This window comes from Danaus plexippus, chromosome 2 (genome assembly GCF_018135715.1).
Source record: "Danaus plexippus chromosome 2, MEX_DaPlex, whole genome shotgun sequence".
Lineage (NCBI taxonomy): Eukaryota > Metazoa > Arthropoda > Insecta > Lepidoptera > Nymphalidae > Danaus > Danaus plexippus.
Window position 1 is genome coordinate 6,970,285 of NC_083537.1, and position 27,481 is coordinate 6,997,765.

The 27,481-nt window shown below is 34.9% G+C and overlaps 3 protein-coding genes across 4 annotated transcripts; 1 reads left to right on the plus strand and 2 right to left on the minus strand.

Moving 5' to 3' along the window:
• Positions 1–26: 26 nt before the first annotated feature.
• On the minus strand, positions 27–1,769 carry LOC116779817 (uncharacterized). 2 transcript variants are annotated; one of them, XM_032674303.2, is made up of 5 exons: positions 1,476–1,769; positions 1,202–1,402; positions 859–1,005; positions 666–777; positions 27–563 (listed from the first exon to the last, which is right to left on the minus strand). In XM_032674303.2, the coding sequence occupies exons 1-5, from the start codon at positions 1,626–1,628 to the stop codon at positions 148–150; spliced, it is 1,029 nt and encodes a 342-aa protein (XP_032530194.2). In that variant the 5' UTR covers positions 1,629–1,769; the 3' UTR covers positions 27–147. The 2 variants fall into 2 exon arrangements, with proteins under 2 accessions (XP_032530194.2, XP_032530195.2); XM_032674304.2 differs by having other exon boundaries at positions 1,202–1,392; positions 1,476–1,614.
• Positions 1,770–5,817: 4,048 nt separating this feature from the next.
• Positions 5,818–26,013, plus strand: LOC116779815 (zinc finger protein 423-like). The gene is made up of 5 exons (XM_032674300.2): positions 5,818–5,915; positions 18,227–19,156; positions 20,357–21,741; positions 21,977–22,160; positions 22,291–26,013. The coding sequence occupies exons 2-5, from the start codon at positions 18,233–18,235 to the stop codon at positions 24,853–24,855; spliced, it is 5,058 nt and encodes a 1,685-aa protein (XP_032530191.2). The 5' UTR covers positions 5,818–5,915; positions 18,227–18,232; the 3' UTR covers positions 24,856–26,013.
• LOC116779818 (transcription elongation factor S-II) lies at positions 26,006–27,435 on the minus strand. Its single transcript, XM_032674305.2, has 2 exons — positions 27,267–27,435; positions 26,006–27,020 (listed from the first exon to the last, which is right to left on the minus strand). The coding sequence occupies exons 1-2, from the start codon at positions 27,333–27,335 to the stop codon at positions 26,211–26,213; spliced, it is 879 nt and encodes a 292-aa protein (XP_032530196.1). The 5' UTR covers positions 27,336–27,435; the 3' UTR covers positions 26,006–26,210.
• Positions 27,436–27,481: the final 46 nt, after the last annotated feature.

Consider the following 27,481-nt stretch of genomic DNA (forward strand, 5'->3'; position numbering starts at 1 on the left):
ATGATTAAATACTTTCTAAATATTTTAAACTCAGTGTAGAAAGTATTGAAGTTATGGGAACATAAGGTTCTATAGTGGAAATTCCAGAAACAAAACAAAAAATTGTCAAAAAAGAATATAAGTCATTCACAAAGGTCTGTCAAGTAGCTACAGCTTATCGAATGTTGATGCTCTATTTGATATTCCTCTTCCAATAGACTTGAGATCATAATCCTTGTACCGTTCACACATGTTTAAATCTCTGGCCTTATTTATTAATATTGTCAAAACGTTATGCTCACTGCCATTTATAAATATATATCTATTAGCATACTTCTGTATATCTTCAGGTGATATTTTATGTTTACTTTTATATTTTTCTGGTTTTGTGAAATCTATCAAAGTACTCGTGTCATCCAAAACAGACATATTGTTCAAAGTACTATCTGCCTTTTTGTTTTCTATAATATCAAGATAGTTTTCAAGGCTCAACTGCAATGTTACAAGTGGTAACTTAAATGTTATATTTGGCTTCAACTTACAAGCATGATGGATTTTACGAGTAATATAGAAGTTAGAAAGATCTGAAAAAGGATAATGGCATTAACTTGAATACTTAAGCCCTACAGACATATTTATCTGTATGAACTTTTTGATAAGCAAAGAAAAGAAAGAAGTCAACCAACTAGCAACATAATGTTTTATATTTTTTTCCAAAAATATAGGCCATGTATTCAGCTCATCAACTAAATTGACAATGCCCTTATCAGGTATATCCAAATATAGATTTCCAATCACCTGCAAATACCATCCATATTAAGCTTTCAAAATGTATTTTCCAATGAAAATTAAATTAAGAAATCATTCTTTCAGAAATACCACATCATTGTGTTGTGTGGACAAAAGAGCAATAGGCTGAAAATGTATTTTGGCAGCCTTTATAATCAATTGTTTTGCTAGTTCAATAGTGCCTGGAGTCCAAGATGTTGCCAACTGATTTTTTATTCTGCATTCCTCAGTCAACACCTTAAATAATTAATTTTATATATATTTCAAACTTAAGGCAAAATTTGATATGCATTCCAAATTTAGGGAATCAATATTTCACAAATACATTTATATTTTATAGATATAATTTCAAAATTAATTGTAAACTAAACAAAATTAATATCTACATCATAACAAGTGTTATAATTTACATATAAATACATAGAAAAATTACTTTATCTAGTGGTACCACACCATGAATGCTGGCCTCAAATATTTTTGAAGGTAATTTTCGAAACTGTGACGGTAAATCTAGAAAAATTGTATTATTGCTGGGACGCAAAAACACACCATAGTCTATTAACCAAATGAGCAGCCGCGACTCCAGTGAAACGACTCCCCGAGCCCACTTGTTATTCCACATAACTGCAACATACTTTTAGACGTTTATAGCAAGATGTTTTTGTGCCACGAGTACAAAACTATAAACTACATTTAAATGAACTTACTTGACCATGATTAAAAGTTGTTATGTTATTTCTACTTGACATCATATTGATATCATCCGCAATTTCTGTTATGAACTTGTCGCTTTCATCACACTGGTCCAAAATACAAAAGAATGAAAATGGATTTGTAAAAGTTGTAATACGAACATCCATCTTTTATTTCTTTTATTCTAAATACGTTAAAATATACGATATATTAAGTGAAAATAGAGCAGAAACGTAAGAGTTATTAAAAAGGCGGGTAAGTCGAAATTTTAAAAGATCGGAGATTCTAAACGTAGAATAATAGCCAAATGTAGCGCTGATTATAACATACTTATAAAAGTGTTGCAACTTAATAAATCCAATCTAAACAATACCGATGCGTTAAATAGTATAATATATTACGTATCCTTAAAAAATATAAAATTTATAAATGCTTTATTAATATCGTTTTATTCATAAAACTGTAAAAATATATAAATATGAATAAATTCTATACAATTAAAACTTTTGGTAAAATAAGAAGGTAAGTTTAATCTTTATTGTTAGATAGTTTTATTTAATAAAAGCATTATTTAAGAGAAAAAAATAAAGCGCCTTACGTAATAAACTAGCACTATTCTTATCTAATCTCAAAAAAGAATATTATCGTTCAGGCGTTTGTATCACACTCGATGGAGGGATTTTTTTAGATCATGGTGATATAAATGTAAAACAAATAAAACAAAATAAGCAAAATTCATATATGAAAATTTTTCTTCAAATTGCATTTTATGTATAAAAAATAATAATGTCTAATAATACCTCGTTGTATAGTAATCACATCTAAGGATAAAAATTAAAATATTTTAAATTGCATAAAAAGAAAAATCTAAAATGGCACTTGCTGAAGTTTAAATCTAAAATTCAACTATTTGAATCCTCTTACGTAATGTACTGAATAAGAATGTTCACTTTTCCTTTAATGCTAAGATCATAAAAGTCTAGGTTTAAACTTGATAACTATAACTCAATACGCATTTTTTATCATTTACACAATAATACCATACTTGCTTTGTAAAATACTGAGTTGTAATTGTTACAAACATCGTTTAATCGCAAAATGTAATTTGGAAAGAGGAAGTTTAAGAAGTTAAAAAAAAACATACTATGTAGAATTTAAATTTATACTTTAAGCTTTTATTGGCTATATATAGGATGAACGTACACGAGCCGTAAACACCGCAAGGCCTTAAAAGTTGTGTAATGTATCGTTGATGTCGTATTTCCTTATTCTCATTAAACCAATTGATACATTTATAAATTATTAAAATTCTGTGAGATTAACTGGAGACGAGATACAATTCCGTCGTACCTAAATAAAACGCAACGATAATAGTACTGATATAGTAATGATATCAAGTTTTTGTATATTCAAATATATAGTAGCTCTTTTTTCTAACAATTTCACTATTATCTCTTCTATCGCCTAACGACTTCGAAATTCTTATCAGATAAGAAAAATATTCACAGCTTTTTTGTTTCTTTCAATTCTGGTGAATATTAATCTCAAGAAAAATTCATTATTATAATAGTAACGAACAAGATAATACAAATAAAACATAGTAATTAGTTTTCTTTGCTAAATGTCAAAGAACGTCGTTATAAGATTTGTTACTTTCATTCTCAGATATGTGATATAGGAGGAGTAGGTACTACGGATCAGCTATGTGTTACTGATAGAAACGCTTTGTCAGCCCTTCTCTCAGTTCCCACACTCAAATTTCGCTCGATCCCAGTCCCCCTCAGGCGCCCTCGCCCTATTCCCGCCTCAGCAGTGCGCCTTTCCGCTCAACTTCTCTTTACGTTGCTCCTCTCGATGTCCTATATAAATAAGGATTTAGTAACGTTGGACACAGGTCTATCAATTAATATTAATCTTATACAGTAAAGGGTTGCGTGAGACTAAAGAGGTAATAATATGAAGTAAACTCCAGTATTTATTATCACACTTAATTTTTGTATTAAATTGACATAACTTTAATAAAGACGGCGTTTTAACATTGAACATTCATTTCAATTATTTTTCTATTTGTTACAATAGTTAATTATATTAATGTTCCATTAAATTTGGGTACTATTATACTAGATATTTACTAGCTACCGTTATGATCTCAAGTTAATAAAAAAAACAAATAAGGTACTTGGTAGTTTCGTTTATAAATAAACATTATATTCTAACCCTAACCTTGAGTTATGGTTTTGAATAGATACGTTCATAAGCAACATTGTCAAAGGATTTCTGAATTTCTTTATTTAATTTGTTATATATTATAACATTAAGCATAAATACATGTTAAAAAAGACAACATTGCTTTGTGTTACGCCATCCGGGCTAATAAAATGAAGTTTCTTTCGTTTTAGTGTACTGTCACATAAAATTAATAATCCACATAAACAACAATGACTTACCAATTTCGTCAGTTGGTTATGTACCCTGTAAGTTGTAGATCACAAATAACGCATAAGATATTTCTATGTTAACTAGCTTTAAGCTTACAGTTTCACCAAACTGTGTTCTACGGAAATTTCAAAATTCTATACATTCTTTTACCCAGATTTACTAAGTAAAGCCGAAAATCCGTGTAACGATGAATCTTCAGTCTGACGGTGAAAACCAGTACAGTAGTATAAAAGTATTTCCTATCCCTATACTACGATTTTGTATCGTAGCTGATGTTTTTTTCGTTATTTTTTTAGAACAGCGTTTCGTAGACGATTTTAAAGGAAGAGTTAAAAACTGAGACACATTTTAAAGTGTGGACATATAGTCATTCTGTTTAGGATATCCTATAAATAGTGCCCCTCGGACTTTACTTCACATAACTAAGTACACGAAAATGTAGGTACCTTTATCATTTGACAAGCGACTTAGTCGAACTGCTTGATTTCGTTTATTGAAGCTGAAACATTCTTTAACAACCGAGCTGATTTGAATGAGTTTTACACATAAATAATTCATCATCAAAATAAGAAAATTGTAAAGTACATTGTAACAAGCTTCTAGATTTTATTTCAATAATCAATTGTGTGGCGTACGTTACTTCCCTTAGTACATTTTCATTTAACGTTGAGAATATTAATAATATGGTAGGTATATAAAAAATAATAAGCAGACTTTTTTTTAACTTAACTTTCTTCTCCCTACATATTGTTTGTAAATAATACCAGCATCATATGGGTAACAAAATTTAGTATCAAATTTCAGAGGCGTTGCTTTAATTTACGTGGCTGTGTAGAATGATAAATAACATATATATTAGCTCTTCCTCTCACTCAGATTGACCAAATTATGTGAATCATAAGTTTTCTACCGAATAAGAAACGCTTATTTCTTAAATAGAACTAAGGTTCCCTTTATGTAGAATCCCTCGTCTCAGTCTGACTCACCTTTTTTCGAAGTGTGTTGACATTTCAACTGTTATCGTTCTTAACACAACGTTAGAGATGATTGAAAATGACATTCATAACATATTGATTTCGAGTTTCAATACCTACAATAGCTGTGAAATATTTGAAACTTAGAACAATTAGCTTTAATATAAATGCTCTCTAGTCTCTGATCTTATGCACTTCATTACCTCAAAAGTGTAAAACATTTTCCCTTGTTAAATATAGGGTTTTTACAAATTATTCCATATTATAGTAGTACGTGACTACTATTATACTGTTCGAAAAAACTCAGAGCTTTATATTTAATTAATTAGATACGTTCAGATTAATATGTACTTATGACAAAACATATAGCTACCTTACTGTCTACTTTTGAATCAGTAATAAGGAAGGTTATACCCAAAAATTATATTACACATCTTGCCAGATATAACATGCAACTAGCCATCAACACCTAACAAGCGTAAATATATCTTAAAATGTTATCAATTACGTCACCAGTTTGATGTCGTTAGATAAATTGTCTGCTGATTACTGTATCAAATGACGACTGATTGCATGACAAAACAAATAACAACAAAACAAGAATAAATTCTCGTTTCCATAAACTGTATGGCTTTGCTTAGACGTACTTAAAAGATGCTGGGTTTTGAAGGTACTTGTTGACTATAACTAATGACTTGACAAAAATACACGGGCAAAAATAAATAAGCTAACGATCTAACAGACAGTCGGACATTAACGTCGCAATGCCATCCCGGTGTTAAGACAGCGGGGTCGTATAAAGGTGACAGCACGGTGTTGAGATAAGATGGCGGTGATGAGCTGATATCAGTGATGAGGAGTGGCAGCTCTCCCGACGACGACGGCGGGCGCACGCACGGAATGCAGCGGTGCGGGGCGCGGGCGGCGGCCGTTGCTGCCGCGACGACGATCGCTGTTGCCCGCCGCTTCGCCAGTCAGCCGCGCGCCACCCGACAAGACTGTTGTACGAGCGGCCCAACGCCTCGACACCTCCGCACGCAGGTATGTCTCAAACATGACCTTCACCATACCTCGCCCGAAACCGTATCGGCGCACTCGTTGACGCCGACTGGTTTTTTCCTCGGTGGTTTCACCCGTCCAGAAATAGCCGTTGACCGTTCGGATATGAATACCTCCTCGATTCCGACGGTTCCCGCCGATATACACTCGCCATATGAGATTCGCCGATCGCGTACCGGTCAACGCTTCTATGTCTTTATCAGTGTTACATATTTATTATTTGTCGGTGCGGTGAGGTCAGCGAGCGCGCGAGCCGATGTATGCTTTATCACGAAAGACTTAGGGTCGCTACAACCCGACGTTACGACCTCGGCTTATGCTCTGTCTTTGCTCTGCTCTTGCGTCGTCACTATTTAATATGTACGTGTAACATATACATAAATGTACCTGCATTTAGGACTTATGTCTTGCAAATTAATATGTTTCTCTGCGAAACAAGCAGAATGTTTCTTCGCGAGGTTCGACAATAGAAGTAAATAAAAATGTTACCATTAATTAAGCTTTATGTCATGAGTACTGTTTGAAATTAACGTACGCCCCGTACATTAATGTAATTTCAAGCCATAATCACGGTAGGTCTAAGATAAAACGGTAGCCGCCGACACTGTTCACATGTCAAATAAAAATTAGCTGAGTGGTAAGTGGAGACGTGACTTACCTATATTCACGGTTGTTAACTGTTGAGTTTTCTTCACTATCAAATATTTGACGTACGTAAATTATGGTTCTCCGAGATTATCATAACGACTCATTAACACTCAGTAGGTCCATCTGTATCTATAAATTAAATTATAATATATACTAAAGTACGTCGTACTGTGGTGCGTGTAGAGTTATCGAGGGATACAACGTTCGTCCGGTGTTGTCTTCGCCAGCAACGCGTTGTGCGTGTTCAGTGGAACAGCATTTAACCATTCGAATATCATCCCTAAAGCTAAAATATAGAATCTAGAGTTGCGTGGTAATGTGTGTACTTAGTATACCCTCGACGCATCGCTCAAACAGCACTCGGCCTCGTTATATTTAATTTACGGCAAACTCGCACCAACGTTCATCACAAGTAGGAATAAAACTGCTTGGCGTACCGGGAGCTCAAACTTTGTTTTGGAATCGAGGCGGGATTGAGATCCCCCGTCACCCAAGAGAGTGAAAGTTGGGGGTGGGTGAGAGGCAGGGTGGTAGCATTCCCCGTAGGTCTGCAGGAGTGGTCGACCCGGCCTAATAGTAAGGATTTTCTAAATCTGCTGCTTTTTGTTCACACCGTTGTAACGAAAAATACCGAGCCTGTAATTCCAAAGATGTTACTGAGTTAACAGAGACTAGGGAATGACATATGTATATAATTTACTATGGGTCTATGGAATTAGTATATGTAAATTTATTATATACACTCTTCTTCGATTCTGGCATTGTTTTAGGTATGTCACTGCGCAGAGAACCTCTCTTGCTAATGTCAATGCCAAATTTTATACGCCGTTGACACACCTTAAAAAATATATAGATTATAAATCTTCCTCGACTGCCTTTTTATTACTTAATAAAATATATATAAATAATATTTAATGTTTCACCTCATTTCTATACCACAGGAACCTGGATTAGATAATTTAAAAATATTTATTTAAAAGTTAGTAATCTTAAATTAATGAAGTTAATTAATTGTTTTTCGTTCTTTAAAATTAAAATAATATCAAATAGTTTTATCTTGTAAACATTAATCAAAATGAACAGTTACCATTCTAATAAGCTAAATAATAAATTGTTTATTCACAAAGTGTACGATTCGCAAGAAAAACGATATTTAAGTAAGAATTCTTAATAATGTCGCGACGTAAGAGAAGCTAATATTTTCGGCGATATTTTTCTTAAGGAAGACTATTGAAAATATGAGGTGGATCTTATCGAACAAAGTTGAAGCGAATTCTCAATGGTGGAATTCTTGTGTAAAATGTTGTAATACATAATAAACTTTTCGCTTATACGATATTTAAAAAAAAATATGAATTATTAGATGAACACTAACAAAGTTATCTACTGTCGCAACCAAGCTTCAGGTGTACATCGCTTTGAGAGATCCTTTGATTATATAATTCGTAGGCTTTCAAACCACAAAGGGCGGTTTAACTTTAAGGTAGCGTAGTGAAAACGATTGGCATGATAGCAAAACCAAATGATTTTCATTGCAAACTAGATTTTTAAATACTTAAAAAATATTATCAAAATTATGACATCATGATAGGCTGATACATCGTGTTAAGAAGAATAAAAAATCTATTTATAATTCTGGTCATATATCGCTCATTAAATTATTATTTAATTCAATATCAATATAGAAAACATAAACATTTAAGGTAAATTTTGTATAATAGTAGAATATACAATAGAAAAACGCATCAATGCGAGTAGTATTGGAACTTGCAACCTCAGGAATATCGCGATAAAGCACTTGGAACACGATGTACTGAAGGTTGCAGATTCGAATCCAGCTCCGGTCGATGAATTTTTCATCCTATGCTTTCTAATTAAATTTAAATCCAAATATTAAAATAATATTGTTTTCATATTAAAAACAATTATAAGAAATCATGTATTGAGAATTTGAAATAAATCTTCGGAACTGATATCGGAAACGAAATTGACATATCCCAATACCGCTTCGGTCTTTCAAATCAATGGATATTAATGTATAGTTACTGAAGACTTATAAATCAAAGTCATAACAGATCGGCGTCTGTTGAATGTAGAGGAACCTTTGATTTAGACACGCACCGTGAATAGGGGAACGTTTTCAGCATTGAAACAATGAATTCTGAAGCACCAACAGACTGCGTGTTGGAAAATCTTAAAAAAACTTGAATTGCAGTGCTGTCTTAACGCTACTTGTAGGGATCTCATGTTAATGTAGACTAATATTTAATATCATCACTACTATTGTAAATGTCCATTTTTAATAATAATGTTCACATTTTTTTTTTTTTAATTAACAAGTACAAAATATTGATATAATTAGGAAAAACAAAGAGGATATTATCCTTATCTGTTTCTCTTTGAAATGCGAGTATGACTATTGCCAATAACCAGCTACGATGTAGGAGTAATTGTATTTGATAAGATCAACAGCAGTCCTGTCCAATGTCGTGTAAGTTACTTCTTCGAAGCTGTAATTTCTGCCACGTTTATATTGTAGCGTGTTGTGTAAGAAGCGGTTACTTCGATAAAACTCTACGTTTAGCATGCTCGGCCAGAGACACGAACGACTTGTTTAATTTTTTCCAAGGGTAAAACAATTGTTGACAAACATAAACTGTATGGTTTTGAATGTAATTAACTTTATACAGTTCGCTCAGCGAGACGATTTCCATGAAGTGGATATTTGTGATAGCTGGAAAGGAGCACCTGCATTAGATGCTTTAATAATTCGCATGTGTCGTGGTGAGATTGCTGAGCGCACCTCGGGCGGGCAGCTGCATTGCAGCTGGCGTTCTTCTTGTTCGTTTTGCAGCAAACTACAGAATCCTTGTCTCCATGTGTGTACATGAACGTTCAATGTCCTTATTCTAACAAGCTTCTTGCTAACATCTGACGTCGTTGCATACCGATTAATTGTACTTTACAACTGGTTTCATAAAACTTATTGTGTATTAGTAATTTACTGCTTATTGTTTTTTTTAACAACGGGTTTGAGCTATGTTTTATATAAACCACATTGTTATTATTTTTTTTAACCATCCAATAAAAAAAATCAATGGGTACTTTATCAAAACCAAGGTTTTTAGAGTATCTATGTGACGTGGCTATTTACTTAAGCAATAAATACTACAAATAATTCTAATCAATGTACAATAATTTTACGTATTCGGTAAAATCTATTCGTAATACCTCAAATAAGTTTTCTTAAGTGAAAACTTGTGTTGATTTTAAATCTGTAAAGTCTTACTCACGTTCTCTTAAAGAAACCTACTATAGTCAAACTTCGTTACATCAGAGTTACCCTTCATTCGTCAAAGGCCTCATCAAAATACTGACGTAACACAATATGGGCAAGTTGTTAGTATATTTTGGACCCTATTGAAATTATTTGACACTAAACATTTCAGGATATTCAAAATATATTATGTGTTTGAAAGATAACTAATTTAGTTCTCTCCGTCAAAGTGTGATAAAATTTACCAACAAGACATTAAAAACTTCGCCAGCACCACAACAATAAGTGAATAGTCAAAGAATACATCATACTAATTTAAGTATAGCTACATAAAAGGCGGCTCAGGTAGTTCCACGCTCGGGCGACCCCTCATTCAGAGGCAAGGGCTATTTTCCTGCTTGTATACAAGGCCGAAGATGCGAGGTTGCCTCTTAGCTCTATATTCTCACCCACAATTAGGTCAGCAGATAGCAAAACGGACTCAATTGAATGATTAATTATTACAAGTATCGTTACACTGTCGAAAAGTGATGGACATTAGCGTTCTATTTAAACCTATACAAACACGTCATTTGAATTTTATTACTTGTTTTGGGTTAATGATTATTTTGAAAAAAAAAAAACATACTGACACTGTGTTTTAAAGGATTAAATATTAGTCAACGTATCATATGTACGAGTATCTACTCGTAACAGCCGATAAATTTTAAATTTTCAATTTATTGTTTAAATTTATAAGAGTATGAAAAAAAACAAGCCTAACAGTTGGCGTACAACAAAGTTTAAAGATTTTTTTTTTTAAATTATCTCCACCACCAAAAAAGGTATTTTGTTCTATATATAATACTAATAGTATTCTATTAGAGTTAAATATTTCATTATTTTTGTATTAATCCAAACTTTAGTGGGTTGGCATATCGTTGTGTTAAATCATGTATGTACTTTGATTTGCTACGGTTTGCTGGGACCGGAGTCATTCTCTTAAGATAACGTTATCAGCTATAGCCTTGCTTAGGGGATTCTATGAAGCCACATAAGACGGCTTATTACAGTTCGCGCGTGCGTACGCCTTTCTCTCTGTAACTTACTTAGTTTTAGTATTACTCGTCACAAACTTGGCGACGTTCCAATTAAAGTCATATGTCAATCATATAAATTAGACACATTTCAGGAACACTTTAATTATCATCCATCTCGTATTTATATCGGTAACATCGACAATGGTCAGTGCTCCCATTGTTACGTTAAATGAAAATAGCGTGTACAGGAGTTTCAATTAAACAATAACGCTCCCCTGTAATATTCGCGTCACTGAAATGAAAAGAGGTCGGTCGTGTTCGCGCCATCCATCGAGCTCAGCCAACAATGAAGAGCACGGCACGTTCCCAGTGCTATATTGAACACAGCTATACACATAGCACATACTGAGGATATACAACGTGCTTTGTAGGCGGCACGTAATGTATGCGTGGTCGGTCTCGGCTTCATATCCATGTGTTGTTGACAAGTCTGGCTTGACGCGGGCGTCGTATTCGATATGTCGTGACCTCACTTCTGGCTCGACATCTACAGCAACTCACCATCCAAATGAACGTTCGTTTTTAATATATAGGTATGGTATTATATTACCGACATAGAACGCGGGTTGTCATAATTTGTTCTTATGGCTTTTCAGCGCGTAAATTCTGAATTAATATTACATATTATTCAAATGTTGCTTATGTAGAATCCGAGGCCACACAACACCTGACTTGATAGCAGCTGGCAGCCGGCTGGTTGCGCTTGCGCACTACGAAACCCGTTTCCAACAGGCAGACGCTTCAATATGGCGGGCTACCAGCTACATGCTTTCGAGTCGGTTGACTTGGCCATCCCGCAGATTCAATTTCTGTTAGGAAAAAAAAACAAACTCTAAGGTTACAAAATACTATACGTTCATTGCAGAAATGCATTATGTAAGAAATATGTAAAACAACGAATAGGAATTGATGAATCGATTATTGTACGAGCGCACTAAAGATCGGGTGACTGCCACGTTGATGATCGTATTTTTCCTACGTTGTGAGACTTGCGAAAAGGCAACGTTCGTAGTTGCCGGCGACACAGTTGTTTACATAGGTATATATATGTATCATAGCGTGGTTGTTATATAGAAGCGGTCGTGTTGTACAGATAGGTAGATGCGTAGGCAGCGGCAGTCGTACCACAAGCCCACGGCGGCGACGGCGGACGACCCTGATAATTTGCTGCGTATACGTTAGGTACTTCAACGGCTTCTCATGCTATAACGTTCTTTTTCTTGGTTTCTGAGTATGCAATCGATTAGTCCAACATGTTAATATTAATGCTATAATTCTGAGTCTATCTGTACTGTGGTTAGAATAACAGCAAAACATTAGTTTTGCTATAAAAAACCGAGCTTGGCAACCAAAAGGAGCGTACAGTTTGTTAGCCTTTTGTTAACATGACTGCTGAGAACATCCTTTAAATTATGTTAATTGCTATTTGTGAATCTCCTCGACTGACTCGTAGAATAACTTTGTTATCTATTCATAATATTCATCCATATATGCCTGAAGTAAACTAATCAATAGTAAATATATTTGTTGCGCATCACATCATAATATATATTCCACAAATATATTATGTTACTGACTGTTACAGTCGCATGTTGTTTTCGTCATTGAGTCATAATGTTAATCACAGAAGTAGCTAACAAACAAGTCGGCGTGACTACTCTCATGCACGAGCCGACCGTCGACCGGTCAAAGTGAGTCGTCCATGACACCTAAACGAGCTAACAGCACCTCTGCTATCTGGTAGTTCGATAAGACGCATTATCGGCTCGCCTCGGCCGGGTGGTATGTGGATTGCGTTCGGCCGAGTGTTGGATGGCGCATGTAGATGTCGAGTGACTTGGGGCGAAGCCGACGTCGCTAGCACATGTTGCGGAACGTGCAGACGAGAGCGGGGCGGAGGACGGGAGCGTCAGGGACGGCGGCGGTCGGCAGGCGTCAGCACTCCGCCGCACCAACGCACACCGGCGCGCGCACGCACACACGCGCGACATCTACAGTTTACACGACGCCCGCGCCCAAACACCGTCACCGGCCTTATCGTGGCCATCTTTAAACGAGCGCACTGCACGCCAACCAAGTCGGTACGAATTCTTTCCTCTCGCTGTTGTGACGATTGTCGTCGACGACTGTTCTCCTTTCTTTATCCTTTGCGCGTTGCTTTGCGCCCACCTTCCTCAAGGTTATGGTAAATACCCGTCAGACCGGTGATATGTTGGCTAGTCGACCTCATCACATAATGAACGGACGATAGTTATTCATCGTTCTTTAATTAACGGCTTCTATTAATTATTAGTAAGCATTTTCTTATGAGACACAAACTACATACCTTTTGAATACATGACAATAAATATGTCTTACATATGATAGATAGTATTTCGATATCAGCAGAATTCAATAGATGTATCTATAATCTATATAATGTGTGTTCGTATGACATCTTTAGTGAGTCGTTCTTGTGACGACCATCTGTACCGTATTGATCTCGGGAGGGTGGTGTGGGTTAACATCCCAAATTCATCTCCACGGAGGCGGTGGCTTTAGATAGGCTTTCGTATTTTCGTAGCTGGAGGCTGCGATAAAGGAAACTGCCTGTATAGTCGGCCCCCAGCGTTGGGTTGGAGTGCGGTATGTCGTGTGCTATATATAGACGTGTTGGCGAAGCTCTGACTACGACCGCGCCCGCCGCCGTCACCGCCGCACCGCGCCGACGACACCGTCCGACGAAAGGTCAATTGGCGCGCAAATTATTTGCGTCGCAAAATCCCCAATGTCTCTACAATTCCGACGAACTACATATAACAACAATATCCGTACAAAGCTACTATTATTAGTCGGAGATATTTTATTTTTCTTTCAAACCAATTTCCTGTTGTGTCAGTATGGTTGGAGTCAACCTGTGTTTTATTATAATATGATAGATGGAAGTAATAACGTATTGAAACGGTCTTACGGTCTTACTGGTAAAATGTTTTCATTCTTATCATACATGATTTTATTTACCGTCGAATCCGTGAATAATTGATTACGTTCCCATTAAAGTCGTGTAGCAATGAGAACTTACAGTAGGTGGCATGTTAAAATATGAGCGTTTCACAACATAACAGTGAGAACGGGATTTTACAAGAAGTGGTGAGACAGTTGGCTGTCGAGGCCGCGAGGTGGAGGCGGAGGCGGACGCTTTGTCACAAGTATTGCTTATTTGTGCCTATGGTTAGTCACGCTTGGAATGCCTCTGCCGACTCAACAAGATACAAGAACGTGTGACGTATCAACGTTCATATACATGTACACATATACATACGTATGGTGCATCACGTGTAACGCTACTGATGCACAGAATTATCCTCTTAGCGGTACATTGTATTATGAAATTGGAATTTTTACTAAGTACCATCAGGGCGGAGCTTTAAATAGAACGAGGATTGTCATATGCAAAGTTAATTTAATTTATTAATTTTTTTTATGATCATAATAATGGACATGTCAGTGGGTAATAAACATAAAATACAGTTGAATCTCAACACCTTAAGTCATGCGTTCAGTTCTCAGTTAATTAATGATCATCATTATACGGATATCAATCTATTTGGCTTGCGAATGATATTATTTGAATGTTGTTGGTATGGTTTATCTGTATTTCATTTTGTATCTTTAAAATAAACAGTACTTTAACAGTGTTGAGTGACTTCCATTATCAATACTAAATAATGTAGAGTGTAGACCACCACGATACCATAACACTTACAAAGTGTAGCACATAACGATTATTATAGATTTTATAAAAGAATGAATATAACAAAATTACTATATTAATTTCCTTTCACTTCTTATGTATACCGATTTCCTAAAGTATATAATGATTTCATAACTTTTTACAATGTTTAACTTTAGTGGTCGTATTTAAATAGTAGAGATAATTAATTTATATGATTTTAAATAAAATCAGATAATGTCAAATTTATTATGTGTAATGAAAGAAAGGATTCAATTTATCAAAACATAAGTCCCATAATATCTGCCATCTTGTAATAACCAATGTCCAAACGGGACCATTTTGATATTGATTTTTATTTTCTTTACTTTTTTCTCATAAAAGTATTATTTTATCGTTAATTTTTTTAGGATATATTTTCTATATTAAAAATATAACACTGTTAAATGCTTCATGTTAAATGGAGTAATGTGTAATATAATTCTTCAAATAACAAAAATGATTTTAAAAATGTGTTGAAGATGAAAGAGTAATTAAACAATTAAATAAAGTTATGATGAAAATGGCGTCTTGATAGCTGTAGAGGAGATTGGTTGATGGTTCCTACGAAGGAGGTTTGTATATACTTATGTATTATGTGTATATGCAAACCTCTTTAAAACATACACGGATATAAAAATATTTTCGTCTAATTAAAAATCATCTATTTTTTATTACATACAAATAATTATTTTAATATCAATAAACGTCTGCTGAATTTGATTAATTTCAACGATATTCGTTATTTCGGTTAATAAAATTTTCATTACAGCCACCACTGACTAGTGGTGACTAACCCGATTCATAACGCTCACAAGCCATAGGACATGAAGGTCTCAGACAGTAAAGATCACCTTCAAATGAATCAGCTTTACCGCCCTACAGACCTAAAGGGAATAACGTGGCCCTAATTACTCAAGAGCTTGATATCACAAAATTCTTCATTTCTTCCGTGCGGTATTGTCACTGGCAGCTGTTGTCGTAACTAACCTATTACTAGGCCGTCCTTATAATAAATAAAAGTGAGAGTTTCACAAAATCTAAACTTATTTGTTCTATACGAGCGATGGTCGCGCTTAAACAGAATCGATCTTGATAGAAGCGATAGTGAAAGGATGAAGTTACAACATATCGCGATTATTTAATAAAACGAATCCTCTAAAAAAATTACGAATTAGTCACCTGACAAATTAGTTCCATAAAACTGTTTCGAAGTATAATGATATCTAAGATTTTCGCGAGTATCCATTTAAATGAGTTTTTCGGATATACTGCGTTTTTTTTATTATTTTAAAAAAACTTCATAACTGTTTCGAATTATAACCCAATTTGCACGAACATAAAATTTCAGACACAATTTATTTTGATACATATGATACAGATTCGTCTAGTTTTCCATTAATTATACGACTATCTTAAATATAACGTTGCATAAAACGTAATGAATCGAATGGAGCAAAGAGCTGGCATCCGTCCGAAGACAGCGTGTGAACGTTGAGTACATAAAGTATTAAGTAACACAGTTTAAGTACGAAGCGGTGGTGGAGCCGGCATCTCTGCATCCCCGGGCGCTTGGCCCTTGCCGCTCTATAAATACACAGCAGGTGTGGTAAGCGAGGGGGTGAGCGGTGCGCGGGGAGGGCCATCCGCCTCTGCAGCGCTCCAAACCGTTCGCAGCGGCCAACGGACCTTAGCGACGCCATATCGATTGCGAGGGCTCCCCCTGTGGCGCGCCGTCGCCTCATTGTGCTCGAGCTGGGATGCCTTCTCCGGCCGTTTCCTGCCTCTGACTTGTCAAGTTGTCTGCGTGGTCTACCCTTCCCCCGGACACCCCCCGCACCCCTCGCCTGCTCGCCCCTCGCCCTTGGTCCCAGGACGTCCGCCAGCTGCTTCAATACGAGTGCTTTACACGACGTATACTCAATTTTTAAGTATCACACCCTGTCACATAGTAGATTGTTATAAACATAGTTTTATACAGATTGCAGACACAGGTGCTTCTATAAAAATGATTTAAAAATTGATTTTAATTTATATTCATAACATTGTATTGTTAACATACGATGTTTAAAGTTATTAGATAATTTATAAGTCAAATAAAGTAGTCAATACGTACGAACTTACAATTAGGTACTTTATGAATAACTACTTACTAGAAGTAGAAACAACGAAATAACAAGAGTATTTGGCGGTCAATTGAGTAACATTAAAAATAATTTAAATATAAAACTTAAAGTTTACGAGGAATAAATTTTTTTTTACTTATTTAAGATTACTAACTTATATAAAATAAAGATATATCTTTTAATTATAATTAATAAATAACATATATTTTAATTATAATTCGGTATTTCGAATTCTTCATAATTGATTCAAAACAACTTAATAACAATTTGTCGTTCATGAAACTACCGTGCTTTAATACTTATCTCGTTCGTTCTCTTACGACAATATTACGAGAACTGCTATATTGTCCTAGGAAAGCCCCTTGCGTGTGTTTGTATCTGTTAATAATGAATTTATAAACATGTTACATGTGTTAATAAAAAGATTGTTTAAAAACAGATAATTAGATTGCTTTTGTCACAAGAAAAATATCATATAACTGCGACTTAACATTTTGTTTCTTAAAAGTTAAAATTAATAATGCTGATACATTGCAAAAAGTGATTAAAATATTTTATCATTGTCAGGTTGAATATAAAACCAGATAAGTTTAACAGTAGCCGGATGATACACAGTGTAACAAAAAGATTAATCCAGAGCCAATTTTTATTCGCAGCTCAGGAAATTGGCTTTTTTTTTGTGCCATTACCCATGAATTTTATTAATAATTATAATAACGTTATAGATTCACAATGATATATACATTTGAATATATAATTATTAATACTGAAATTAGTCTATACCTTTTGCCTAAAAGACATCAACGCTAACTGAGTAATTACTGCATATCTTTATGTTTATGTTAAATTTTTTTTTTACTTGAGGTTGTAATGCAACCATTGTAGTACATCGAATAGGCAAAGACCCACAATGTCGTTGCACTATGTAAGATGACATCCCTAATCAATCATACGCTCATATTTTTTGTTAAAATTGTATAATTAGGAATAGAGAACTCGTTTATTAATATTTTTTATAGCATGTTATTTCTACGCTAGGGATGTGCGTACATACATGTAGTCCTGTATAATCACAAAAGTGTTATATAACAACGGAACGAGTGTCCCAGAGGAGGTCGCATGCTGCGACGATTCCCCTAATGTTGATCGTCGAGGATGTAACACGGGAGCAACCGTCCCTCACCCACGCGCCCTCGGCCGACCGCCGGCCGCCACCGGTTGTCGTCCGCCGGCTCTACTTGCCAGCCGACCGGCGGCCACCTCATTCAGCCGGCGACGTTCTCGCGCTCCGCACACGCGACCGTTGCTTCGCTCCTCGCACGAACGCGCGACCCCACCGGCCCCGCTACCCGCCCGCGCGCGCTCCCTTGTCTCCTCACGTTTAACCGACAACGAACATTGTTTTGTTGCAGCGGACTATGCTACAACAGATGTCCTCGCCGCAGAGCGGGCAACTCGGCGAGGTCACGACTCTCGTGCGCCCCCTCGAAGGCCGCCTGTGCGGCGACGCATCATCTGAGGCCTCCTCGGATGCAGCGGAAGATTTTGAATTGCCACAGTCCAAAATAAAGCGAAACTATAACTGCACGAAGTGTACATTTTACACTCAGAACCCACGCTATTATCTGCTACATATGCGTGACGTTCACTTTGAAAAACTGAAGATTTATGACTGTCCTCATTGTCTTTATGCTTCGCGACATCAACAGACGCTAATGAGACACTTAAAGATGGTTCATGAAGCAGCGGGCTCAACGAAGGCAGCGGAACCCTTGCCTTCCACTTCTGAAAATACAGATCCTATTGAAAGGATGGAAGAATTACTCGAAGAAGTAGAAGAATGCGATGACATTCTCATGGAAATCGAAGAATGTAATGAAGAAACCTTAGAGCGTAACTTTGATTCTGAGTCACATCTAGGAGACTCCATATCTTCGGACCAACCTATAGATAAAAATAAATTCTTTTCTTGCAACAAATGCAATTACGTGACACATATTAGAGCAAGATATACAAAACACGTCAAGTATCATTCTATGCCAATGATAAAGTGTACCATGTGTGACTTCCGTACGCCTTACAAATGGAATTTGGATCGCCATATGAAAAATCATGGAGGGAACGGAAGCTTCTACTGTTCCATGTGTAATTTCACCGCCGATATCAGACAAAGTTTGACAGTTCACGAAATGAATCATCATACGCCGCCCGTCGGCCAGCTGAGTTCCAATCGGCGCCGGAACCGGGTGGGGGCAAGCGACGTTGAGGCAACGGATGGGAGCACTCTCATTGTAAGAGAGGAAGAAGGAAGCGGTGACTCTCGGTCCTCACACTCTGCATCGGTGAGTGAGTGCGGGCCGCACCCAGGGCCGCAGTGGTCGGTGACATCACACTGTTATCAGTGCCAATGACCACTGACCAGTGACTGCGAGCCATTAAGACCCTGGTTTGCTCTCGCTTTATAGCCGTCCAATATATATCTTAATATGTCCTCTATGATTAAATAATTCATCATTATCTATTTCATTATATCACTTGTAAAGACATTGAATTCGATTATATTAACATTCCGCCTAGTAGTAAATAAACAAACACGTATTATGGTAATAATCATGTCCATCAAAAGCGAATTAATATATGTGAAAAACACCTAAAAAAATTATTTTAAAATTAAATTTATTTCAATTACATTTTAGAAAGCTTTAGAGGGTTGACCTATTTCAAAAAATATGAGTATTTTGAAAATTCGTTTAGGTTGTTTACGTTTACGTTACGGCTTACCAGAATTGCCTATTTTAGATTAAATATGATCGAATTGTCCTTATCGCATTGTAGTTTGCGTCTTACGAGAAAACCACACGAAAACAACCTGTCGATCACAACGCAATGTAAAGATAAAGGGAAAACATTTTAATTATTCTATAGCGGAAAAAATATATCCGATTTTAGGAGAAAAAAATTAATAACACCAAACTATATCTACCTCCCCGTAATGAATACACGTTGTCAATCATCCATTTATCGGATAGTTGTAGGAACATAAAAACGTTAAATAGATGCATGGGAATACTATTTTTTTAATTAACCAAGTAATGGGGTACAAAATAAAAAAAATGCATCTCTACGACAAATTCAGGCCATGACCTATATTAACATCCACATCGTCTGTCTGCCACAAATTTTTAAAGAGTTAAAGTAATAGGTTAAAATTTTTAGCCCAAGCAACTGACAGTAAATGTTAGTTGAAAAGTACCATCAGCGTTTTCACAATTAAAAAATATGTGTAAATTTAAAATAAAATTGAATTTGGAGCAATAATTTGAATATATTTTTTTTAAATAAAAAAAACAGTTTGATTGCGCTCTTCATTATTCATCTTTCTAAAGTTGATTGGATACATCAATGTGACATCTTACAAATAACATTTTATATCAAAGATATGACTAAATGATTATAGAAGCGATAAATAGTACATTTCTATTATGTCATAATTACAATTTACTATAATATCTGGTAACAAATTTTTGTATTATTGTTTTCAGGAATCAGGTGCTCAATACATGGAGAGAGACATCATTTGCTGTAACAGTGACTCCAACGAAGCATTTGCTTCAGAAACACCGACAAAAGATAATATGCATCTAAGGAAAGAATTAGAACAGCAAGCTGCTTCATCAGACGAGGGCAAAAATCCAAAACAAAGCAGAAAGATTCCTAGACCCATCCCGCAGTTAATACCCCTTAACACTTCAACTCCTACTCAAAACAAGACAAACTCTGGGGAACCACCAGCGAAAAAAATTAAAGAATCTGAAAAAACAGAAAATGTAGCACCGGAAATATGTCGAACTTCAGTTAACAACACAGTTTCTAAAGAAAATACAAAATCCAAAAAGAACGAATCATTTTTCGACAGATTAAAAGAAAGATTGCTTACGGAAACCGGCGAGGAAGGGACACTAGTGTGTAAAAATTGCGGATTTGAAAGTAAATGTTTATCTGAACATTCTGTCCATGAAAAAAATTGTTCCGCACAATCAAACCGAATATCAACCAATCCTTTGCATTCAAGTTTAGGATCAACGCGATGTCAAAACTGCAGACATCGATGCAAATCGAGTGCAGATCTTTACATACATATGCAATCATGCAAAAAGAAAAATGATACTTTAGAAAACACAACAGAAACATACAACCAAGACAGTAGTGAAACTCCCTCCATTAATCTTGAAAAAGAATCCGAACCCCACCCTATGGAAAATGTAGTTTTTGTCTGGAATAATATCAATCAAAATAGTAACAAATTTAATACACCGTTAGACATAAGTATAAATGATGATTCCACGCTTCCAGAACAGGGAACAACTATAGAGCTAGATATAACAGATGAAAATGAAGCGATGAGTTTATCACCCAGCCAAGCGTATGGGAAAAATGTATTTAAATGCCCTCATTGCTTGTTTTGGGCATCTACAGCTTCTAGATTCCATGTCCACATCGTCGGGCATCTTAATAAAAAACCGTTTGAATGTTCATTATGTAAATATAAGTCTAACTGGAGATGGGATATTACTAAACATATTAAACTTAAATCCGCTAGAGACCCTGAACACGCGGATGCTAAGGTTCTTATGACCGACGAAACTGGGAGGAGAAACTACACCAAATATAATAAATTTTTAGCAATGCCAATGTTAAATGAAAATGGGAAAACTGAATTCCATTACATTGATCAAAGCACTACCATAGACACAACATTAGATGATGATTCATATGATATAAATGAAAGTACCAACAATTCTTTTGATCTACAACCACTCAATCTACAAACACAGCCAAACGAATTTAAATTTGAAATAGACGGTAGGATTCAAGAAACTAAGAAGCCTAAAAAATCTGTGTGGAAATGTAAAAAATGTAATTACAGGTTTGTAGACATAATTACAATTATATAACTCCTTTTAAATCAATATTATAATACAACAATTCAGTGATCTGGCCTACCTAATAGTTTAAACTCCTACTAAACTCCTTTCAAGATCCGTTTTGTCGACCTGTAACTTATTGTAAAATCTCTCTCTTTCTTCCTTATTCTTTTTATCAGATTTTTTTATTGATTTTAAGATATAAATATTTAAAAACACATAAATTATGGTTTTCAGAGATTCGTCGAAGGAAGCTCTGTTGGAACATGTTCGAGAACATTCGAAGCCAGAAGAAGCTGTAGAGGACGGCAAACTTCACATAATCCCTAATAAAAAGCCGGAAAACACGCCCGACCCTGCTGACTTAGCTTACCGATGTGGCCATTGTAATCAACTATCTAATTGGAAACATGTCATACAGGTATTAACGAAATACATCAGTATTAATTTTTTTTACAAAAAATGTATACTATATATCACTGGCATAATTTTTGCTAAATTCCTACATTTGCGTATGCATAAGATTAAGACAAATTTTATTTCCATTTCAGAGACACTGTCGGCTAAAGCATGATGGAGTTATAAAAGTGATAACAACAATAAAACCTAAACCTGAAGCAAACACATCGACCCCTTCCTCTGCCAATGACCCATCTAATGATACTTGTACCAAATGTCCATACAAATCAACAGATAAGAATACGCTAATAGCACACTTACAACAACATCAACCGTCCTCACAATCAATATTCAAATGTTATTTCTGTCCGTTCTTTGTAAAAGATGAACATGAATTAATACAACACCTTGTTCTACATGGTATTACTGATCCAGAAGAATATATATCAAAAGCTATGGGTTGCAGATCACCTTTACCAGAAACTAATACATCGGTCAATTACTGTGGTACCAAACGTCATAAATGTACAGAATGTCCATACGAAACGAATAGTAAATCTCAGTTCATTTATCATGAGCAGTTTCATCGACTGCCCGCTGATACCCCTTATAAATGTCAAGAGTGTAATTATAGCGTCTCAAAAAGACATTTACTACATCAACATATGAGGGTACATAGTATTTTTGCCAAGAAAAGTGAAATGGACATTGAATTAGAAGCCGTCAATTCTAATCAAGAAGACATCAAAACAGACTTCTTTATAAATTTTGATGAAATCCCCTTCGTATGGGTCTCAGCAAAGAATGACTTTCATAAAATGTATAAATGTCGCTATTGCTCGTATGTTAATTCACAAAAGAGCACAATACCTAATCATGAAAAAATTCACTGTATATTATTTGAAAACAGTGATATAACTATATATAAATGTCTTGAGTGCAAGTTTACTTGTGACACTAAAATACGGCTAGCAGAACATTCCAAGACGCATGGTGAAATATATGGTCGCATTTATTGTCAAGTAGAGCCCGACGTGCCCGACGAAGAACAGATAGCAAAACTACGGAAAGTTATAGACAAAGATAAAATAAACTCGCTAGACGAATTACGAAGCGACGAAAATGTTATTGATATTCATACTAGAGATAACAAAGTTTTATATTTTTGTCAAAAATGTCCCTCTAGATTCTTTTCTGAGAGCGAGTTAAAAGTTCATGATAAATTTCATGACCTGTCTTTTTGTAACAAATGCAAGAGTTGTGAATTTTCGGTACCTCAGGAAAGTGATATGACTGCTCATAATATAAGCCATACCGACGAATATAATACAAAAACAAAAATGCTCAAATTTATTCACAAAATCCATTCCATTTATAAAGTACCCAAATTGCAGCTTGTACATTGTCCGATAACTTCGGAAATGACATGGGTTGTAGCTAATCCGGGAAACAATTACAATATAAATGAAAACAACACTAGGAAATCTACCGAAACAAAGCATGCACCAAAACAATACCTTTGCAAAGAATGTCCTGCGAAATTTTTTAAGAGTTCAGCATTAAGTTATCATATGGGTTTACACGGTGGAGATGGAGACCATAAATGCAAAAAATGTAGTTATTCTGTAAAGAACATTGGAAATCTTGCAAAACATGAATTACTTCATGAAAATGAACATAAAGTTTCAACAGTAGATTATGAATCTGGGGAGGATTTAGACTATAAAAATATTCCCTTGTCTGGAACTGACCTATTTCAAAGAAAAACTGAAGCCCAGAAAAGAGTGTTAACTGATAAAGATAAACTCGTTAAGCCAAACGATCATTTTCCTCCAGTACTTCAAGCTGATCCCCAATTTGGTTATTTAATGCACGGCAATCCAGAATTTATATATCCCACCTATTTAAAGAATGGACGCCAAAAAGAGAAACGTTACAAATGCCATAAATGTCCATCGGCTTTCGAAAAGCGCGAGCAATATAAAATCCACTTATCCCTTCATGGTTCAAAACAAAGGTATAAATGTGAACTTTGTGATTATTCCGTTAAATATTATGCTAATTACGTGCAACATATGCGAAAACATCAAATGAATGATGAAGCTCAAGCTGAAAGAAAAAAATGTAATGGTTTTATTGAAACTGAGAACGACAAAGCAGAGAATAAACTCGACGACAGCGGTGATAATATAAAACTAGCAATTAAAACAATGCCAAAAAGACCACCTAGAAGCGATTTTCAACAATTTTCAGTGAGCGATCAGCAGACACTTCGTTTGTTACAACGTAGGCGTTCTATGAATAATTCATCTAAAGATGCTAACACATCTGACGTTTCGCCAATAAAAGATCGTAAATTGCATGTATGTCTACTGTGTCCGTACACAAACCAACGTCAGGACGCGCTTTGGAATCATTACAGAAGACACGATGAAACAGAGCGATTATGTTCTGGTAATCAAAAATGTTCATACTGCGATTTGGTTGTGGTGCAATCTCATTTCCTCCGTGAGCACCTAAAAACACATTTTAACTATCAGAAGAACCTGACTCCAGAATGCTTCGTTGCTAACGAAAACGTTAGCTTTACAATAACCAAATTAGATGACAACGATTTGTCTAGTGATCTCAAATTAGATTCCATTAATCAAAGTTTACCATGTAGTGATAATAAAATATTTGTTAAAATTAAAACTGGTGAAGTATATGTTGAGTAATTATAAATGAAGTAAATAGAAAAAGTACCAAATTGAAATAAACTGTTGAAAATGGTTAGTCAAAATTTTGTATTAAAACTCAGTGAAGGAGTGTTTGCCAAAGGTTAACTTGCCATATAACTTTATAACAAATTTAATTTCTCAAAATTACATAAACTGTAATCTATAACATGTTGACTACTATTAATAATCTTATTAATTTATTACCATTTGCAGACTTTAAATTTTTAATTTTACTTTAACAATGTGTGAGAGATATGATTTGGCGTATACTTAATTTAAATTGTACATAGATAATTTTAAAGAATGCAACTATCTCCACAAGATTGTTATATAATTTTGTCTGGTATTCCTCTTAGTCTGTATGTTGCAACATGGCTATAAAATATTAAAAACCACCATACTAGTTCTCTTTTGAGTGAGTGAGTATGATCTCTTGAAATTAATCTATGGGCACATATTAATATTTTATTTACACATGGAAATACTTTTTGTATTACACAGAATAGGTATAGTAAATGAATGTACATGTATAAATAATATATAACTATCAGATTGTTATCCATTAGTTATAACGCAATGATGCGATAGAAAAAATATAAATCGGCGGTAAAATTATTGGAATAAGTAGTGTATTCTTTCATTAACATTTAAAATATAATTAAAATCCATAAATATAGTGTTTTTATGTGGTTCGTAAACTAGTTAACAAAATCCACTCAATAGAAGACGAATTAAAAAAAAGATTCTTTCAAACTCAGAGCTCACAAGATATAATAGCGATAATTTTATACTAATAAAAAATAATTAAGATTATAGTGTTGTTGAATTTGCGATAAAGTAATAAAATTGAGATGTTTTAAATATTTTTTTATATAACAAAACAAACGTTTTTGCTATTAATTTTATATAATCCTGCTTTGTACTTATCAGACAAAATAATGTGAACTACTGTCTCAACGTATTTATACATGTGTTTACAATAAGAGTTATCATTGCATAAGAACCATTATTTATGTCCTATAGGACTCATTCCTGTTGTTGTGAGTTGTAAAATATAATTATACTATACATTGTGATAAGCATTTGTAGTTTAAGTGTGTATACCCTTGAAGGTGGTTAAGTGAATTTAAGAAATAAAAAGAAATCATGACTTAAGCAGATTATTTATTATTGTTAAAACTAAGGTTCCCTTAACTACTAGACACGATTCCATTGTCATATATAGTAGTATGGTCAATGGATTCAAATAGGAAAACATAATTCATATTAAAAGTGAAGTATATTTTATTTGATACACCTGTGTATCAGATCATAAAAGATACACTAATTTTCTAAGTTAAATAAAAGCAGTCTTAACAGAACTTCCAACGATTTCCACATTCATTGCAGAGTACAAATGTAGTCATGGGTTCATCGGAACTTCTTGTTTGAAGCTGGTTGTAAGTGCAATTCTTCTTCTTGCATTTTCCACACTTAAGCATCTCTGTTTTAGTACCTTGTACAGTAGCCAGTTGTGCATCGTCAATGGCTTCTTTGATGAATTTCTCTCTTAACTTTTTCATTTCATCACTTGCCATTTCTTCTGGTGTCATTTTGGCAAGGCGGGCAGCGTTAATTACACCATTTAAGAAGTTGGTCCTTAATGTTGGATTCTTTGGATCTTTCAAATTAGCTACCCTTGAACGGACCCTGTTCTTGTAGCGCATATCTGTATTCTTAAACTCTGCATAAATGCATTCCTCCAAATCCTCTGCCAGTTCTTCTGGAGTGGCGCAAGCATTTGGGTTTTCACCATCAATTTTGAGGGCTTGTGTAAGGAGCTCCCTACATTTAAGTCTCACAGCATCGGTTGTGTTTGACTGTGGAGGAAATGACGCTGGCAATTTTTTGTCTTTCTCCCTTTCCTCTTTTTTGTCTTTGTCCTTATTAGAATCTTTCTTTGGTTTAGAAGAGCTGCCGGAATCCTTGGATGGTGTTGTCGGTGTTGACAAAAATTTTTTCCAATTCTTTATCAAAGTCTTACAAAGAGATATAACTTCTTCATCCTTACTGGACTTACGGAGAGCATTTACAGTCATACCTATCCTGGTTTTTGTGAGCACGTCCAAATTGATGGCCATAGTTTGAAGTGCTTTTAATAGCTCCAAAGCTTCCTCTTGTCCCTAAAAGATTGAAAATAAGTTAAAGCAATAGAACTTTACTCAAATCCCTAAATTGATAAAAATTTAAAGTATGTTCGTGATTATCATCATTGAACTTATTATTAGCTGATTCAAACTTTCAAAATATTCTCAAGTCAGTTATAGTGATTCACAATTTAATACAAATTATCAATTTGACCGGCATTTTTACATTCGAATACCATACTGTTGCTATTGTCTTTTTATTGTATTAATATCTACACATACCGTGCCATCATCTGATGTCATCTTAGTTAATTTTTTTTGTATTTTCATTACATCTTCTTCGACACTCATTTTTTATTATAGATGACAACAAGAACTTCCCGCCTATTTGGACTAACAAATTGGGAAAAATATTGGTAAATCGACCACCATACTATGCAATCATAGACTATAAATTTTACTCATAGACCACCGTTTTTGACAGATATCTTTTGAAT

Bases quoted from the DNA above. Each gene is read 5' to 3' on its own strand.
- LOC116779817 (XM_032674303.2), bottom strand. From the start codon at position 1,628: ATGGATGTTCGTATTACAACTTTTACAAATCCATTTTCATTCTTTTGT. The intron at 1,403-1,475 runs GTAAGTTCATTT...AACGTCTAAAAG, and splicing joins CAACTTTTAATCATGGTCAA to TATGTTGCAGTTATGTGGAA. The intron at 778-858 runs GTATTTCTGAAA...TGGTATTTGCAG, and splicing joins CCACACAACACAATGATGTG to GTGATTGGAAATCTATATTT.
- LOC116779818 (XM_032674305.2), bottom strand. From the start codon at position 27,335: ATGAGTGTCGAAGAAGATGTAATGAAAATACAAAAAAAATTAACTAAG. The intron at 27,021-27,266 runs GTATGTGTAGAT...TCAATCTTTTAG, and splicing joins TGACATCAGATGATGGCACG to GGACAAGAGGAAGCTTTGGA.
- LOC116779815 (XM_032674300.2), top strand. From the start codon at position 18,233: ATGCTACAACAGATGTCCTCGCCGCAGAGCGGGCAACTCGGCGAGGTC. The intron at 19,157-20,356 runs GTGAGTGAGTGC...TATTGTTTTCAG, and splicing joins GGTCCTCACACTCTGCATCG to GAATCAGGTGCTCAATACAT. The intron at 21,742-21,976 runs GTTTGTAGACAT...TATGGTTTTCAG, and splicing joins TGTAAAAAATGTAATTACAG to AGATTCGTCGAAGGAAGCTC.